At 41.1% G+C, this 19,995-nt stretch overlaps 1 protein-coding gene across 1 annotated transcript; it reads left to right on the top strand.

Moving 5' to 3' along the window:
- The first annotated feature begins 1,786 nt into the window (after positions 1 to 1,786).
- Positions 1,787 to 19,102, top strand: LOC306971404 (potassium/sodium hyperpolarization-activated cyclic nucleotide-gated channel 4-like). The gene is made up of 8 exons (XM_079567664.1): positions 1,787 to 3,043; positions 10,071 to 10,494; positions 11,280 to 11,441; positions 11,772 to 11,990; positions 13,006 to 13,152; positions 13,773 to 14,013; positions 15,248 to 15,412; positions 16,413 to 19,102. The coding sequence occupies exons 1-8, from the start codon at positions 2,415 to 2,417 to the stop codon at positions 17,957 to 17,959; spliced, it is 3,534 nt and encodes a 1,177-aa protein (XP_079423790.1). The 5' UTR covers positions 1,787 to 2,414; the 3' UTR covers positions 17,960 to 19,102.
- The last annotated feature ends 893 nt before the right edge of the window (positions 19,103 to 19,995 follow it).

Below are 19,995 nucleotides of genomic sequence, written 5' to 3'. Positions count from 1 at the left end.
TTTTATTTATGCACTTAATTTTACATTTTGACTATAATGCATGCAAGGTGTTGAGAATCTGTTTGATACAGAAATAGCTATTTTTGATTTTTGATTGATTGGTTTATTTAATCATTTATTTGAGAGTGGCTTCATGTAGATACTATGTAGTGCGTGTTTAGAGGAAAAATTAAAATAATGTACAAGATATGCCGCCATAATTTGGTATGACAGCTGTGTACAGTTTTATCATCACTGCGTACCATTTTATTACATTTAAGGGCTTTGCAATGTCCCTCTAACTTCAGTTAAGGTTTACTCCACTCTATGTATGTACTGTATGTATCAAAGTCACTATAACTATGTATGATCAATATAATATAAAGAGATACCACATTATAAGATGCACTTAAATGTCGAGGATATTGAAACACTGTATAAATAACTTTAGAAATATGTACTAATCATTCATATTCTTTTATAAGTATGTGTATTGTACAGCATGGCTATATCCTATGCAATTATTATTCATATCAATATATTTAAAATCATTGCAGCTTTTGATTTCTCTGTGACAAAGCTTTAAAATGACAATTATAGGACCACTATAGATGGCATAATACACCGGCTGCATGAATTGTTCAAAGCTGGAATGGGACAGGGCGGAGGGGAAAAGAGATTGTGTCCCAAGTTGAGAATGGCACATGTAAAAACAATTTTAAGGTCGCGCATCATTTTTAAGAATAAACATCTCAAAAAGATCTGTGTGTGCAGAGTGGTTTATTTGCAAACTGGACGTTTCATCGCTTCAGCGGTTTAACTGGCGGGCAACGGCGCCATCTGGTGGTACATATAGGGAGCTACACTGAAGCAACTGCTGTAGCCTTATTTTAGTTTGACTTGGAAAACAAAGTGGCAGCAACAATGGCCAGATGAAGTGGAGTAGGTGGAGTAGCCAAAATATATGTTCTCAAATAAGACATTACCTTACTTTTATTTTTTTTTCTTGAAGTAGAAGTCAAAAATAGTGACACTAATAGTTACTCGCGTACAAATAAAAGTACCACTTGAGTACTGTGAGAACTGAGCAGCTGTTGAATGATGATATCGACAATAATTCAAACCTGCTATACAAGGTCCCCAAAATGTATTTGAAGAAATTGTCAATATTCTGTTTTTTTAATTATTATTTTAGTTGTTCTGTGCTTTTATTTTACTCAAAATGATCGGAGAGCCAGAAGATATTGGCCCTCCAGACGTTGCCTGCCTCAAGTGACAGAACCCGTCTATCCAACATCTGTGACTTTTTAAGCAGTAAAAGTAAAACCTGTTAAGTGCATCTGTCTGATGCCTCTCTGAGTTGAAAGTGCATAAGTAGGTTTAAAAAATAATTTGTGATAAATGTCTAATGCAAAATAATGGTAAAATTATTGGGCTATTGTTTCATGACTGAACATGAGTTAAAAAATGACAATGGGGTCACATATGCACAAACTACAGTTTGCTGTATTGGCCCATCTTTACAATTACATTTCTGCAGCTCAAATTGGAATTTCTGCATTGCAAGTACTCATCTCATGTCCAATATAACTTTGTCGGAGCATGCCCTCTTCATAATACATTACCCCCCTCGAGACTATACAACCACAGGCTTGTGTGAAAAAAGGCTCATGTTGCCTTCAATCAATCAATCAATCAATCAATCAATCAATCAATCAATCAATCAATCAATCAATCAATCAATCAATCAATCAATCAATCAATCAATCAATCAATCAATCAATCAATCAATGGTTTTGTAGCCCAACACCATCAGGAGTTGCCTCACAGGGCTGCACCAAACATTAATGCAATAAAACAGAGCACATCCCTCAGTGACAGATCTGCCTCGTGCCAACATGATCCACATGTTTGTATCAGGACCTGACCTATACAGGAGCAGTGACCTCTGAACCCGTGTGTACTGGTCCGCGCCCTCGCGGGTGGGGCGCGCGCATGCTCTTGTCTCCAGTGGCAACCCGCGGGATTAGTCCCATCAATATTCAGGTTTGGTGAAAGAGCCTGCTGGACGGGCGCGTGATGTCAGCGCCGTGCGAGAGATGCGCGTGTCATCACCTCGCTTGTATTTTGGGGAGGTGCAGATGATGCTTTGTCATTGAGGAGCGAGCGGCACGTCCGACGCGCAGCATGCTGCATCCTGATGCGCGCTGCTGCACGCGGGACACCGGGATTTGCGTGCGTTCACACGAGCATCGCGTGGCAACGGACACGGGCCATTGACGCATCCCAATGTCTGAACCGGGACAGAGTCCAGTGAGAGACCTGCTGCAGATGCGCCGTCACTGCCTTTCCTCCAGTGGCACCCCGAGCGTCTGGTCCATGATTCATCCGCGTGCTTCTCCTCGCCACCCTTAGCGCGTGCTCCTCTTCTGAAAATGGAGAGATTTCAGTCTTCCATGCGCAAACGGCTCTACAGCCTGCCGCAGAACATCGGACAGAAGCCTTTTGTGATTGACGAATGGGACAGTGGCGACAAGGACAGGAGGAAAAGTATCGGACTCAAACAGTTGTCCTCTCTGTCTCCCGCGAGCAGCGCGCGGAGCATTGAAGAGGCCAGGACTGAAGACTTGGACCGGGACGTGACCAACGTTAAGACTAACTTGAATGGAGACTGCCGTCTGTTCCGGGGCAGCCTGTGCTCCCTCACGGGGCGCCATGCCCCAGTGGACCCCGCGGAGCAGTGCTGCCTGCTGCCCGAGGCGGACGCAGAGCGCAGCCCCGGGCCCCAGCAGAGGGGTCCCTCAGCGCTCAGTGGCGCTACGGGACAGGGCACTGTGTTTGACCAGTCCACTTTCATTAAACTGGAGGGGTCCGAGCAGATCATCCCCGTCGACGAGCGCCTATACCAAGCTGGATTCATGCACCGCCAGTTCGGGGCCATGCTCCAGCCAGGAGTCAACAAGTTCTCCCTGCGGATGCTGGGCAGTGAGCGGGCCGTGGAGCATGAGAGGGAGAGGGTCAAGTCTGCTGGCTTCTGGATCATCCATCCCTATAGTGACTTTAGGTAAGACTTTTGTCACCTTTCTAACCGAAGTGCTGCAGTGTCCCATCAAGCACTTGGTTGTAAATGGAACAACTTGTTTTGAAGCTTGATGCAGCTCAGTCTCAGCAGTCAGATCCAACACAATTTCTGAATGGGACATTGACCTGCACATTCAGACCATGTAACCATGAGCAAAAGACAACATAAATGTTATAACAAATAAAAATCATATCTTGGGATGTTTACTGTTAAAATAGCCTTTCTGAAATAAAGAAGAAACCCACATGTTCAAACAGATGCAGAGGAGCAAGACCCCTGTTTGGTCAGATGGATGTTAAATCTCTAAGTTACAGATGGCTGACACAATTCCATGTCCTGCTCCAAAATCTTTCTTTGAACCACCATTTGTGATGTTATTATGATGCTATGGGTCACACCCATTAGCAGACCTTTTAATAAAGTGGCTGAAATCTTTAGGTTTTCATCTGAAACCAGCATGACTGTAATCCCCTTTCCTGATCTAGGCTTGCTACTTAAAACAAAAGATTTATTTCAAATGTTCCAACATGCACCACTCTCCCCTTTCTCTGTGGTGCATTTTGTCAAGACTATTACTGTATATTTTAAATATTCATTATGAAGCGGTCTTATATTCAAATTCCTTTTAGTGATCCAGCCTGCTTTAGATTCACCATCAAGGGATTTTCCTGACATTTAACCTTGAAGCTCAGTGTCATCATATTTTCTGTGCAGTTGTAGAGATGTGTGCCGCTTTCTCCACTCATTTGAATTACACAGTGGATTACTGAGAGAGAGCAGTGGGGGCTTTGAAATGGGGTAATCAAAATAGGGTAACATGACCATTGAAGATATTAGAGGCACACATCAGGGCAGGATTATTACTGCACAATTAGTCTAATGGAGCAGCAATGTGTGGCTGCAGAGGGGACGCACGGCAGGCAGGGATCCAGAGAGATCTAGGCACAGAGATGGAAATGAAAATGGGATTCAGGACTCCAGCTGTTGACTGCTGGGACTGAGGTGTCGTGCTTATTGCTGATCAGTTTATCCCATTTTATTTATCTATATGTCCAGGCTTTACAGGTGCAGAACAAAATGGACTCTGCCTTGTTAATATTGTGTAGTAATAATAATGTTGATGTATTGTGCAAAAATAATACCATTTGGCCAATAATTAATTAGTATACATAGTTATAATTTTGACTTTAATTTCATATAGACCCAGTGCTTTACTAGAATGTTGTCAATGTTAATTCACTCCACAGTCGCACCTAGTTGGCTACTTCCGTTGCCACAGCTGCCCGTGGCAGAGTAACAAAGGTATAGTTTATAGCCCCTCTGACCACCTCCAGCCAGTATCTCAAAGTGTATTGTGACATTGACAGCAAATTGCTTTGCATTGTTTCTTTCTTTTAAAGCAATGTATGGAGTGATACATTGCTTTATTAATCTGTTGTTGTTGTTGTGGTGGTGTTTTTTTTTTTTTTTGCCATATTAATACCATCTATTGCATCTTGGACTTGGAAATTGCGGTTTTTGCCACATTTCTTTGCATGCCAATTGGGTTTGTCAGGCTTTTACAATACAATGGAAACAAAGTGCTCATATGTAATTGGTATTTTAGTGAGAGAAACAACATCTGTGTAATATTTTACACAAAATGATGAATGTCAAATGCCACCAAAGAAGCATTAGACAGATAGATAATCACAGGTTGTCGGTGAGTTTATGATTTATCATTGTTTAACTCAACTTTAACATGTTGAGCTGCAGAATTATAAGTCATTGTGCCAGTCTCAAACCTGATAAATGGACACTGTTTAGGGGGGGGCATCTGATGTAAAAACAACTTAATTTGATTAAATATTGTATATTGCATCTACTGATCTCTTTGTGGCTCCAGTGTTTTAATGTGTATATTCATAAGCAACTAATTGCATTGTATTTTGCATCTTGTCAAACGGCCACACTTAAGGTCTTTGCTTTACGTGAGGTAATGTGTTATGACAGTGGACTTGTTCCCACTTTGATTTATGAGCGTCTGTGTCTTATCAAAGGCTTTCGTGCACCATCACCATCAGTGGTAGCAGACACAGCATGCTGCAGTCTAAATATGCTTAATATGATTGGTGCATACATGGTCCACACTCCAGAGACAAAGTACAGGTGTGTGCTAAGCCTATGATCTGGAGACAGGCTGTTGTGTGTAGCTTCAACCCGGACAGCCTGTGTGTGTGCTGCAAATACCATGCCTATCTCTCGCTTTTTTCCAACTGTCCTGATTGACCTAAGCTCCTTTTCGCATTTTAAGCCTGTTTTTATGTTCACTTTGCTTTGTAATGCTATTCTCTTCCACTTGCCCATTTGACCTGCATAGTGTAAAATTCCGCTCTAGATCAGCAGGGGTTTGGCAAGTTCAAAACTGTAAGCTTTATAATAATGCTAAATCTTAGATTAATACCGAGTAAGTTAACGGTAATGTGCTGTCCCCGGCTAGACCCCAGCCCATTCTGGGATCCTGGCCCAGATGTTCGCCTGTTTGGTAGCCGCTGACGTGGCCATTAATGCTAACTATGAAACATCTGGCTTGATAGAGGGTAACTTGAGATGACATGGATTCCCAGGAGATAACTGTGGATTTAAGCTGAAAGAGGGGCATGCAATTAGGACCAGTGTGTCACAGAAGGAACACAGCAGATGAGGGGCTGAATGCAAATGCTTTGTTTGGCAAAAAAAAAGGAGAAAGCTGATGAGATCAAATGGTTATAATATAAGTTGCCACTTTTATTGATGCTTTCACTCTGGTAATATGGTGGCATATTACCAAATCTTGATGATGGCAATGTGCTGAAGTTGGCATACATGTACAACTACATATTTTGCTCTCTGTTTAAAGTGTTAGTAGATGGCAAATGAATCTATTTTGCCAATAATGAATTCGTATACATACTTATGAGCAGGCAAAATGAATCACCAACAGTGATTACACTGAGCAACTGTATCTACAAAGATTTAACTTTTCATGTGGCTCCTTGGGTCTTTAAACCTAACCTCTACGAACATGTACTGAAATACATCTCATCCTGTTACTGTTCAGACTTCTCTCAAATGTTAACGCTCCTGGATGGGATTAAATGTGCAAAGGGATCTTTAAAGTGCTATTGCAAGATACGTTCAGCCCCATGACGCTCATGACAGATGGTGTATTTTATATTTTATGGACGGATGTTGGACAGGTGGCCATGATGTATGCATGATATTTATTTGGATTATTCAATCAATCTTTTGTACTTTAGCTTTATGTTTTCTAATCTAGATTAAGGTCCACATACAATGAATTCATCCCTCCATAGCATAGTTATGATGAGTGCCTTTATATACCTGAATGGTAGGGCAGCAAATCCCCCTGTTGGTGCCCACCTGGATTTGTGCACACTGGCTAATGATTAATTAAAGCCGAATGATTAGCAGTGTCTGCAATGTACTGTGCCAATCCCGTAAAAGCATTACACAGCTGTTTACTGCCTATTCCTGAATATTAATTCAGAAATGGTTCAATGACCTACAAATTCAATGGGACACAGCAAGCATGACCCGCTTTTAGTTAGATTCATTCATTTTGCCTTGTGTCGATGACTTTTGTTGGGTTACAAGTAGAGGAAGTCAGTGACAAAGTAAATTTAATTGTACTAGTAGTAAGAACAAATTTAATTTCGAGAACTTATTTCTACCTCACCACATTTGAATGATAAATATTATTCTTTCTGCTTTACTACATTTGTTTGTCGGTAATGGGTGATATTCATAATTGCTGGGACAATCCAGATGAAACAACAACTATCCGCACAAATAAGTTAAAATCCTTTAGTTGAACTCCAATTTGTGTTATTCAATTCAGTGAAAGGACTTTAACTGAGCTGTAAGTTCATTGTGGCCAGTTCTAAATCCAATATCTGACAAATAATGATAAATGAAAGAAAAGATTTATGAATTTTGTGTTGTTAGATTTCTTTGCCTTGTAAACCAACCTAAAAATATTATGAAACATATACGGTAATTGACACAAGACATCACAACCTAGAAACTGCAAACAACCCCCTCCTCTTGCATGTAGTAATAGTGCACATATTGAGCTTTCCCACATCTCTTAGCCCGTGCTTGTAAGCTGTAGTTGGTCTAATGCATGCATGCTGGTGGAGGCTCATAGACTATAGGTGTTGTCCGCCTCCTGTCGCGATCAATCAGACTTTAATTAGCTCTCCAAAATGGTTTGGACATGCAATCACACAGCTGCATGATTCCTCATCTGGTACGCACCTTCGAATGGTAAACAATTGCTGCGCCCTTACTGTACTCAGACATAGGCTTGAGAGGAGATGAGTGGAAATTGAAGGAAGGAGCCTCAGCAAATAGGCAGTGATTGGTGAGGGGCTGCTCGCACCTCGTTACACAGGGCTGCCCCGTGGGGATTTCGTTGAAGCGTGAACAAGTAGGATGGATGTCCGGGATGCAATGGTCCGCAGTAAAGTGTGAATGGCAATACAGGCATCCTTTGGTAACCACGCAGAAATAATATCCGTAAGTATATTGTGATATTAATCTGAGTTAATTAAGACTAAATTACAAAACATTGACTTTGGGCTTTTAAAATCAAAATATTTTAATTTTGTTAAATACTCACATAGGTATTGATCTCCAATTATAGTGCAGATATAGTGAGTCCATGCAGGTTTAGGCAACACAAGAGTAAGGAAAACAAATGCAGATGACATTTGCATCTGTATCTCAGAAAATCACAATCATTTGCAATGTATATAATTGATCATACAAAAGTATGAAGTGCAACAGACAATCCACTACAATCACAAAGTATTTGTTGTATTGTCAAGAAATATTTCTGAACCAATATTTCACAACGCTCCTCCCTCATGTCCGTAACCCCAGCAGATACAATATTGATCAGGCCTTGTATTTGGACAGTTACAACTCACTGAAATATAGCCCTCACAGATAAATATACTATAATATATAACTATACTGTGTGTTCTGACCCAGCAGCTGGAACAGATTAAACAAGGAATTCCAGGAAACCACAGTAAATCTACATTCATATGTACGATAAGATAATCATGATTTATCCTACAACGTGATCGTGGCTGGTCGTCTAAATGTTTTACAAATTTCATAAAATGTGCAACATTGACCACCTGGTCTTACATTTTGATGTACAGTAAGTTATAATATACAGTGAGAACCATATGTTTACATACACTTTATAAAAAGACATTTGCATTTTTTTCTCACTGTCTGACATGAAACTAGAATTAGCTTTTTGTTTTTCTTAGGTCAATTAGAAATGTAAAAAATATTTCTATTTGTCAAATTCCAGAAGAATGAGAGATAGAATTTTCTACACAATTTTGTATTACTTTTTACAAAGTCAGAAGTTTGCATACACTAAGATTACTATACCTTTAAACAATTCGGGAAAGCCCAGATGATGATGTCATGACCTTGGAAGCACAAGTCTGGTTCATCCTTGGGTGCAATTTCAAGACAGTTGAAGGTGCCAGGTTCAGTGGTTAAAACAATGATGAATGTCCAGTCATCTTACAGATCAGAAAGAAGGCGGGTTCTGTGTCCCAGAGATGAATGTGCTGTGGTCTGAAATGTGAATATCAACCCAAGAACAAATGCAAAAGACCTGGTGAAGATGCTGAACCTGGTAAGAGTTTGTCATCATCCACAGAGAAACAAGTCCTGTACTGAGAGGGTACTCTGCCAGGAAGAAGCCCTTAGTCCAAAAGAAACATCAAAAGGCAGATTGGCCATAATCACCATCGTCACATTTGGAGGAAAAAGGGGGACTCTTGCAAGCCTGAGAACACCATCCCAACTGTGAAATACGGGGGTGGCAGCATCATCCTGTGGGGTTGTTTTGCTGCAGGAAGGACTGGTGCACTTCACAAAATAGATGACATCATGAAGAAGGAACACTATGTGGAGTGACATCTCAAGACATCAGCCAGGAAGTTAAAGCTTGGGAGCAGATGGGTCCTCCAAATGGACAAACCTTATGGCCAATACTGGTTACAAAGTGTTTTAAGGATGACAAAGTCAATGTTTTGAAGTGGTCATCACAAACTTCTGATCTCAATCCAGTTAAAAATGTATGGGCAGAGCTGAAAAGGCATGTTCACGCAATTTTTAGTTAATTCTGGTTTCATGTCAGACCGTGAGTGTCTTTTTAAGTGTTTGTAAACATATGGCTCTCACTGTATATTATAAAAAAAACTCTTCCTCACCCTCCACGGGCAGTTTCTTTTTCCTCCAAGCTCGGGTCCTCTACCAGAGGCCTGGGAGCTTGAGGGTTCTGCACAGTATCTTTGCACTTTCCAAACTTACACACTATCACTTAAAGTATACGAATATGGATATGTAAAGTATTTTAGCAGCAATGAATCTCAGGTAATGTGACCATAGTGTATTGCACATGATGAAACACTTTATGATATTTAATATATAAATGGATTAGCTTTAACATTGTGACTGCTGACAGGTCGACTGAATATTTCTTCTTGCTATTGGGTGGTTAACTTCACAAGTGCTTGTCATTTCCAGCAATGTCCTAATGCGTAGAATGAGCCCAGACCTGTTCACCACAACTGCCTATAAAATCATTCACTGTCACTCAAAAAGGTGTTGATTCAGGTCCGAAGTACCGTCATGCACGAGCTTAATATAGAAACTGCAGTTACGCGTAAGACCTGAGGTGGCAGTAATGAGTGTAATGACCAACTTGCATCTAGTCCCTTAAAGTGATGAAACATTTGAAATATCAAACACAGTATCACGTCAGTGTCCCGTCCAACAAAGTTCAACGTGCAACATGGATATGACTGCATTTTAAAACATAAATTACAAACCTAATCACAATCACAATAAGATATTTTTCTAACATTGTGCAGCCTTACCTGAGCTTACAGTAGCTGTCATTAACTGCTAATCATGTGACCCTGTTTTGCAGGTTTTACTGGGACCTGACCATGCTGCTGCTGATGGTTGGAAACCTCATCATCATCCCTGTGGGGATCACCTTTTTTAAGGATGAGCACACGCCTCCTTGGATCGTCTTTAACGTAGTTTCAGACACTTTTTTCCTCATGGATTTGGTCCTCAATTTCCGCACTGGCATCGTCAAAGAAGACAATACAGAAATCATACTGGACCCTCAACGAATCAAGATTAAATACCTAAAAAGCTGGTTCATAGTGGATTTTGTCTCCTCTATACCAGTGGACTATATTTTTCTTATTGTAGAGACACGTATAGACTCAGAGTTTTACAAAACAGCCCGAGCTCTGAGGATCGTCCGCTTCACAAAGATCCTGAGTTTGCTGCGGTTACTGCGGCTTTCCCGACTCATACGCTACATCCACCAGTGGGAAGAGGTAACCTTTCACTAGGTCTATGTCATTTTGGATGCATTTTGAGGGAATGCTGTAGTTACTAAGGGGAATATCATCTTGTGTGAGTCTAGTTATTCAAAATGCTTATAAACATGTAACAGTGTCAGTAGCTTCTCCACCTCTGTCCAAGCAGCTTCCCAAAGGCTTTCTACTCTTTTAAAGATTTTATTTTTATTTTGAACATGTTGAACACAGTCTACACACATTTGGGTAAATAAAGAATCAAGAGAAAACCATAGTATTATTTTTAACTGTGCTGAAATATCACATTGGCTACTGACTCCTGGGTGGTTTTCACCTTTGAATTTTAAGGAGCTCTCTGCAATTTTTGCTACAAATTGCTTCAAAAGGCTTCAAAAAGTAGCTTATATTCATCATATAATTGTCGTTGTGCTGCTCCACCACTTTATAGCCCCTTACAACTATTTGTTTCAGCTTAAGCACACATTTGTCTTCCTAAACAAGGACATGTGTTTATCCAATCCCTGCTGTGGTTTCGCTCCCCGTGGGCCGCAAAGGTGCAGGGACTCTTACATAACTGAGAAACTGCCTGGGGCGCTCTTCTGAAGATAAAGTTGGGAGCCCAATAGACATCAGCCCACACACCACTGTACGTGACTAAAGTACATACAGCCAAAGTTTAAAACTCTTACAATTATTCTCAATGAAATTGCCAACAATTGTAAAAACAAAACACTTTTAAATTTACAAAATTATGTTACTTTTCTGTTCAGATGCTGTTAATTTTTCTGTAACCTTTGTCCTAGGTTTTCCATATGACCTATGACCTGGCCAGTGCCATGGTGCGGATCATGAACCTGATCGGGATGATGCTGCTGCTGTGCCACTGGGACGGCTGCCTGCAGTTCCTGGTGCCCATGCTCCAGGACTTCCCTGCAGACTGCTGGGTCACCAGGAACAAGATGGTGGTGAGTGCACTTGCTATGTTTAAGGGACAGTCTTTGAGAAATTAAAAGAAAAAGGAAATTAAATCTTTTATTTACCTGAGAGCTGTATCAGCCTGGCTTGGTATTTGCTGAGGCATTCTGTTTCTGATGGTATTGGATTGTTAGTGTATTTGAATGTGAGCAAAATATACCTGTAATTTCATGTTAATTTATTATAAGAAAATTAGTGGAGCAAGGCATAAGGCAACCCAATAAATACATACACATAATAATACAGTAAAACAGATATAATGATAAACAATGTGTTTACCTAATGTTTAACAAGTTAACTAAGTTGCTCTTGTGTTCCAGAATGACACGTGGGGTCAGCAGTACTCTTACGCGCTCTTCAAAGCCATGAGCCACATGCTGTGTATCGGATATGGCCTGTACCCGCCCATAGGCATGGCTGACGTCTGGCTGACCATCCTCAGCATGATCGTCGGTGCCACTTGTTTCGCCATGTTTGTGGGCCATGCCACTGCCCTGATCCAGTCTTTAGACTCATCCAGGAGGCAGTACCAGGAGAAGGTGGGTGTCCCATGTCTCCATTAAGTTGATTCACTTACGCTCATGTGGTGTACTCTTAAATATTTTGAGGAGTTCCGATAAGTTCATGAGGACATCAGTGGTCCAGGTTTGCAGCTGTCCTGTAACAAGTTGACAGTGTTTATTCTACCTGTTCTTGATGTTGACGCACATCTTGCCTTGTACAAATGTGTCCGTCTGAGTCGACGTGCTCGCGAATGTCATAGAGGCAGAATGACGGTCGCATCCCAGTTTCTCCTGGGGCAAATACAGAGGGAACATCATTAGTACTGTATATATACTGAAGACCAAGAAGGGACTTTGAACAACAATGTACTTGTATTCCTGGGAGAATACAGCATTGTTCCCCAGGAGGGTCATTAGAACTAGCCGTCACCAAAAGCAACAAATAGTATCCCAAAAAATATATATTGTACTACTCATTTTTTCAACACCTTTGAAGCTTTACAAAGCTCTGGCAACATCAATAAAAAAAAAGGGGCATAAATATTGCTAGAACTCAAATGTAAAGAGGCTAGCTTGAATGAATGCATATTTTTCATTTCTATTTTTATTTCATTACGCTACGGTTACAACCAACACAAGTTAAGTAATCTCTCTAGCCCTTCATTTCTCCTATCCCTCTGCGGCCTGTACTGTAGATTTGGGTGCGTATTGCTTGGCGGAGAACAGAGCTGAAGGACACCGTGTTAATGTTATTAGCTCAGCAATGGCCGCAGTGGGCAGGCCTCGCAGATGGCCCAACTGAATGAGCACATTATAGTCCACCTCTGAGCCAGCACATCAATCTTAGTAATTCATCTATCCATTTTGACTTTGTGTTTTTGTGTAATGCTAAAGAAGTGACACTTTTGTGCAAATTTGTAATACATTTTCTGTTTCAGATCATAAAATGGCCACTGTCTTTAATTTGTACAGGAAGAAACGTCACTCGATCTTGAAATAGGTGCATTGTTGCAAAATGAATGACGACTTCTGTTTGATTTTGTCTTTGCAGTACAAACAAGTGGAGCAGTACATGTCCTTCCACAAGCTGCCAGCCGACATGCGCCAGAGGATCCACGACTACTACGAGCACCGGTATCAGGGCAAGATGTTCGATGAGGAGAGCATCCTGGAGGAGCTCAACGAACCGCTCAGGGAGGTCAGTCACTCGTTGGCTATTGTTTCCAGCCTGTACTCTGTACTGGTCTTATGTAGGAGTTATTTACAATCCTGATTTAGATATAGGTCTTGCGTTGGCTTATTTTATTTTTGGACTGGTTTAGTTTCGCTGAGTGGTAAGGTGGCACAGTGGTTAAGTCTCTCGCCTCGCTGCTTGATGAATAATGAAAAATAAAGCACTTTAACTTTGGCTTAGTCCTGTTTTAGAACTGGTTTAGAATGAGACCTAGCTTTGTGCAAGGTGCTTCCAGGTTATATGTAACTTCATACTTAAGTCCTAGACCCTTTAACTATATTTTTCCCATTACACTTTCAAGAGATGTGTTTTTTGTGGTAAGATATATTTTTGCCGTATTGGAGCATTCTTCTGTGTAATATAATCTAATCTAATATGGCCTCTTGGTTTGCGTGATGATGATAACAATCATGTAATCTGATTAGTAATGACTAGAGCGCATAGAAAACCTCATTAACAGAGCACTAAGCTATTTCGCATAGCTTTTATAATGATTGAAATGTACACATGTGTAAAGTCGGACACGTGCCGCCGTGCCATACACACTTTGTTTCATCCGCACCACATTTCTGTGTATTGTGCAGGAAATCATCAACTTTAATTGTCGTAAATTGGTGGCCACCATGCCACTGTTCGCCAACGCCGATCCCAACTTTGTCACTTCGATGTTGACCAAGCTGCGGTTTGAGGTGTTCCAGCCCGGGGACTACATCATCCGAGAGGGGACTATTGGCAAAAAAATGTACTTCATCCAACATGGCGTCGTCAGTGTCATCACAAAAAGCAGCGCAGACACCAAGCTTTCGGATGGATCATATTTTGGAGGTAATTTCTGCAGACATTAAACAAATACAATGCATATGTAGGGACTGTATAATTGAATTTGCCTGTGAACTGATGAATGCTTGTCTTAAACATAACATTAAAAACAATATACTGTTAAAGGTTGTCCCAGCAGCTGAATACAAAACAATAGTAGGCAGCAGTGCTTTATTCTGTCCTGGCACCAGCAGCTTAACGTCCCAGACTATTACCACATAAAATGCCCACATCATCTCCTTAAAAGGCAGCGGGACTAAGAGCTTTGTGATCTTTGAACCCATCTGCGGGGTTTTCCCTTTTGTCAAAACAATATTTAAATCTGAAATCCAACTGTGCACTGCTGTTCTATTGTGCAGCTTTTAGTTTAGACATTTTTTCCTCATGGCTCCAACATATTGACTTTACATGTAACAACGGTCAGTACATTGTGCATAGATTTGGATAGAACTCCGCAAAATGTAGGTAAATGTCTTATACAGTATCTCACAATGGGACATTACTGATTTGTTCTTTTAGTGAATGAAGGAAGTATAGAAGTTATCCAGACTCCTTTAAAAACCCTCATGGGTGGCGATGGACCCACACTAAAATTAATAATTTTGTCCTAGGCCCATTAGCACTCATTCCTTAAAACGTTCCTTATAAAATAAAAATGAAAGAACCTTATTTTTGAAAGCACTTCAATCTTGAGAGTGACAGAGAGGGGAGAGAGAGCTATGTCGTTTCAAGTTATGTGAAAAGGCTGTTTTGTTGTGAATTAGGAATGAAACCCATGTAACTTGTAGATAAAACAGTATATTTCTTGATACAACAGTTACAACATTGTCATATCAACGTTAAACTATTCCAATGGCAATAAACAGGAGGCAAAAAGACAGAGAACACATGTTCAGTTTCACAAAATGCTTGTCCTTAAAAAACAGTATGTCTACTTTTTAAATGGCGCATTATTTCATTTTTTTGATCTGGGCAGAAGGACGAGGTCAGGACAAAAGGTAAGCTGCAGAAATCGCATAAAGTGCCCCATCTGTGGCTCTGCTATTGTCGTCTCACAATAATAACACTAGTTTTTCTCTATATTTATGAATGGGACTACAATAATTTATTTTAGATGTGTTTTTTGAAACACATTCTGCAGCATTAACATTTGAGAGAAGACTGAAATATGTCTAAAATACATGCCCGTTTATTATTTGGTAACATAAACTACAGCATGTGCATTTTGTTCTTTCTTCAGAAATCTGCTTGCTGACCCGCGGCAGGAGAACAGCCAGTGTTCGTGCCAATAACTACTGCCGCCTGTACTCTCTGTCAGTGGACCACTTCAACGAGGTCCTGGAGGAGTACCCCATGATGAGGCGGGCCTTCGAGATGGTGGCTCTAGACCGGCTGGACCGCATTGGTGAGAAATCCAACTGCAGTCGCTCAGCTTCTCCAGTTTTTAGATTGCTGCAGTAGTTTTAAGGGATGGGTTAAATGACGAGGCTCTTTCTGTTTAACGTGTTCCTCAAGTTTACTCTTAAATAGCAACTTATAACTCTATTAGCAGATATGAACAGTGTTGGGAAAGTTACTTAAAAATGTAATATATATATATATATACTGATATATTCTATATCAGTGATTACACCTCTAAAAATGTAGTATGTTTGTGTTGCATATTACTGTTTTAAAAATGTAGTTGAGTTACACTACTTTAAGTTACTTTTGAGTTACTTTAGGCAAAATAGAAACTGAATATAATAATAATGCCACTGAGGAAAAGTGCAGTCAAAGATTTCCTTTTCCTTCACTTTCCCCATTCTCTTGTGTTTTGTTTTGAGGACTTTAACTACAGACTGCAGATCTTATACACGTGTCCAACTACGGTGACATTATGGTGCTACAATTTACTTGGGGGAAGTTTAGTTTATTTAAATGCTCTTGTAACGCGAGTTACTTGAAATATAATGACTAATATATTCCTGTATTTTGTGTTAGTAGTATGTTATATTCCTTAGTTACTGAAAAGAGTAATATATTTTTGTAACAGCTCGTACAAATGTCTCTGCATGTTTTGTAGTCCACGTTACAATGTATCACTGCAACAATTTATAACAATATCGATTTATCAAGGTGTTATATTGATACTTACTGATTTATGTTTGTGTAAACCTTCAGTCGTACAGGAGTTTTCCATCGTAGACAAAGGTTCTCAATTGTTCAATAGTCCAACATCATTATCATCATCATCATTATCAGTGCTGCTGACGGAGCTTCTTAGAAAGTACCGATTACGGCTTATGAACCTTTGTGATCAGTTATGTTGCAATATTTAAATGCACATTCCAAAAAAGGCCCTCATTAAAAAGTGTTGAAAATGATAAGGCTTAAGCTTTAAACACACATCATTTTTGTCATAGGTAAAAGAAATTCAGTTCTCCAACACAGAGTCCAGCATCACCAAAGTTCGGGGACCCTGAACCTCCACGAGAGCGAGATCATCCAAAGAATCGTCCAACACGACCGGGACATGGCTCAGTGCACTCAGCTGATCCAGACCAACGCCGCCCAGTGTGCCCCACCGACCCCTGCCCCGCCTTCCCCGCCCTCGGTCTTATGGGCCCCTCTTGTCCAAGCTCCTCTCCAGGCTGCGGCCGCCACCACGCCCCTTGCTCTCGCCCTGGCCCATCACACCCAGCTTCCCCCCATCCTTTTCCACCACCCTCTGACCCACAGTGCGTCCTTCAAAGAGCACCACCCTCTGACCCACAGTGCGTCCTTCAAAGAGCACCACCCTCTGACTCACAGTGCATCCTTCAAAGAGCACCATTCAAAGAGGGTCCATGTAGGACAATCTTGCTGCGGGTCGGGGCCGAGTTCACCTGTCTGCTCCACTAAACTCCCCACCGTTTTGGAGACTCTCGGCGTGACGTCACTCAGGACTTCCCTTTGTGGGACGGTCTCTCCGACTATGCCTGCTCAGCCCATCTTCACCAGCAGCATGCAGCCTCTTATCCCTTTCCCGCAACCCCCGCATCACATTTCCTCTGTGCTTCCCATGGGCCAGTCCACTGTGTCCTACACCTGCTCCACTCAGCCGCACCCTCAAGCGTTCCCAAGCAGCATACCCAGTGCACATCTCCCATTTTTCCAGCAGGCAGCCGCAGCGATGTTACCTGGGAGATTCTTGCCTCCCCCCTCCACGCCGTCTGTTATAAGCCCCCTGATCTCCAGCTCGGTGGGTCCCATCCTGAGCCAGCTGCAGCAAAGCTCACATGCCACAGTGCAGCAGATGGGAGCGGGTCATCATGACAAAGCTGTTAGGACATCCAGCGGCCCAAATCTCCCTTATTTCCCCATAGTCACCAGCGGACTGCCCTCTAGTGGCCTCATTGCAGGAGCAGCTGCGTCTCTGGCCCAGCACAGTCTCGTCGGGCTCCACTCCGCCTTCCTGCCCCAAGTTCTGCCTGAGCACTCCGCCTTGGCATCACTCACACAATATGGGTCGGCTGAGTGCTCCCCTTGTTACACCCCTCCCATCCCCAGCCCCAGCCTCCAAAGCCCTGTTAAAGCCAGAACAGTTCACCACAACCCGCTCGCTCCTCAAGCGTCTTGTGCCGCTCGAGTGGACAGTGCGCAGAGTGGATCAGACCCTCCAGAGTCCTTCGGGGAACTTTTTAACCAGGAAATAAAGACAATCTCAGGCTCGCACAGCGCTATACACCGAGAAAGGCCTTTGGCAATGGGTGGATTCTCAGAAGGGACTTCTAGCCCATTCTCCTCCCCCATTTCTGTCTGTAAACCCTACAGCCCCATTCCAGGACATTCCACTCCTAGTCAAACGCATTTGGCATTTGAACCTCAAAATAAGATAACAATGCCCCACTCTCCACATACCCAATCCTCATCACCATCTGAAATGTTAGAGAGAGAAAACACAGAGTCAACACTCCCCTCAAACTTGTGAGGTTCACACACACCCTCCTCCAATGTCAATACAACATCCCAATGAACATTTTGGCATTATTTCCACCTCAACTTTGCCAATGCTTGAAGTGGGAGGGTGTGTTTTCATAATTAGACTGGACATTTTTAATCGATATTGAATGGAGAAACGAGCAACAACACCGACATTTTTTTTTTTTTTTTTAATGGACCTCTTTTATTTATATTTAAAAAATCTAAACCTTCTGGTAATTATAGCCAATAGCACTTCATGCAAAATATGAATTGTTAAATGTATTATATTATAGCAATGCTCTATGTTATATTTATTTGAAACATTGTCATGGCAATATTGTGTAACCTTTTAGCGACAGATCCTTAGTTGAAATATTATGTCCATAACTGTATCCAGCTATAACTGAAACCAAAAATGACTGTCCTTTTATATCCTTTCCAGCATTCACAGGGGCAGTCTGTGCACTTTTGAGCAAGTTAAAGTTTAAGTTTAATGTTACTACAGCATGTCTTCCAAGATGTATTTTTACCAATTGCCTATTATTGCACACTATTCCGATTGCTTTGAAACACTGAATGTTTCAAGTCTGTTTTGGAAGAACTGGGATTTATTGCTTAGGTCTCATAAATTATTATAGGCTTATTTTACATGTTTCGTATATAGTTTATAACACATTTGTATTTGTTATACTTTACGCTATCAGCCGCACAATAGCAACTCATTATAGTATCAAGGAAAAACCTCTGAGCCAAGGTCGGTGTGCCACTAGCATAGTATGCAATAATCTGTGTTTTTTTAATGGCTGTACACAAGTACTGTGAAGCAAAGAACTTTTCTGGCATTTTTAGTTGAGTGAAAATCAAAATCACACGTTATACGGATGATCAAATATCCTCAAACCAGCGATGCACTAAGATTGATTTGAATGTCTTCTTGCACCTGTCCAAGGGCTACCAGCAGATACTGTATGTTGTGCACACATGGTTTTCAAGAAACTGCATTTGCTGCATATTTACCTCTTACACAGTAAATCATCTGATTGTAAAAAGGCATCTCATCAAGTTCAATAATTGCTGCTTTGCTATGCTATGCTATGGCCTAGTATGAAATAACTGCGTTGTAAAAATCTGTCAAAAGATGCATCTTTCTTGTTAATTTTGGGACAATAAAAAAAAATGCAAATAACAGCGTTTAACTACAGGGAAAACGAAGAGAGTGAATTTAGCTGTGTTTATGTGGAGATAAGTCCATAAATGCTTCTCTCCTCACCAAACTGCAACACCTGAGGTGAACACCATGGATTTAATTTGATTGATTTGTGACGGACGGGAGGAGGTCTTGGTCAGCCATATGCATTTATGTATTGATTTCATTAATCTCGCTGCCTTTTAACCATATGTAATCACAATATCACTGTATGTTAAGTATATTTTATTTTAGCTACAAAATGCAATAAATTAACAACATAATTATTGATGCTCCGAGTTGCTGTGTTTTCCTTTTTTATTATACATAATAAATGTTAAAAGTCCGACGTTGTTTACTTGTGGTTTAATCATTACTGATCCCACTTATTGCTGGTAGATAAGAGAATCCTCATGTGTATCACAGGGGAGGTCAGTCTGTTGGCGGTTGAAACATGATGAGTACTGTTAGGAGTTTTTCAGTGGGCTATAATCCCATCAATGAAAGCAATGTTTTCAGCAGTGGGGACTATATTTCAGGACAGGTGACACTGGAACTCGCAAAGGACACAGTTGTCAAAGCTTTAAGTGTGAAAATGAAGGGTATAGCGGAGGTAAGATGGACTGAGGATGAACACGGAAAACAGTCAGAGACATACTTCAGCAAAGAGAAGTATTTCAGTGTCAAGCAGTTTCTCATACAGGAAGGCCAGGGTAAGTAACAACACTACAACTAATACTAACCAAAATATGGAGCAATAACTAATATTACTTCACAGAATAAACTGATTGAATTATTGATTCAAGGAAGCAATTACGTGAGCCAGGGCTGCAACGTTTACCCCTTCGCCTTTCAGA

The sequence above is a fragment of the Gobius niger genome, assembly GCF_951799975.1.
Source record: "Gobius niger genome assembly, chromosome: 12".
Lineage (NCBI taxonomy): Eukaryota > Metazoa > Chordata > Actinopteri > Gobiiformes > Gobiidae > Gobius > Gobius niger.
The sequence above is the reverse complement of the archived record's forward strand: the minus strand, read 5'-3'. Positions and strand labels throughout refer to the sequence as shown.

Coding starts and splice junctions, on each gene's coding strand:
- LOC306971404 (XM_079567664.1), top strand. CDS start 2,415: ATGGAGAGATTTCAGTCTTCCATGCGCAAACGGCTCTACAGCCTGCCG. Junction 10,495..11,279: donor ACATCCACCAGTGGGAAGAG/GTAACCTTTCAC, acceptor CCTTTGTCCTAG/GTTTTCCATATGACCTATGA. Junction 13,153..13,772: donor TCAACGAACCGCTCAGGGAG/GTCAGTCACTCG, acceptor TGTATTGTGCAG/GAAATCATCAACTTTAATTG.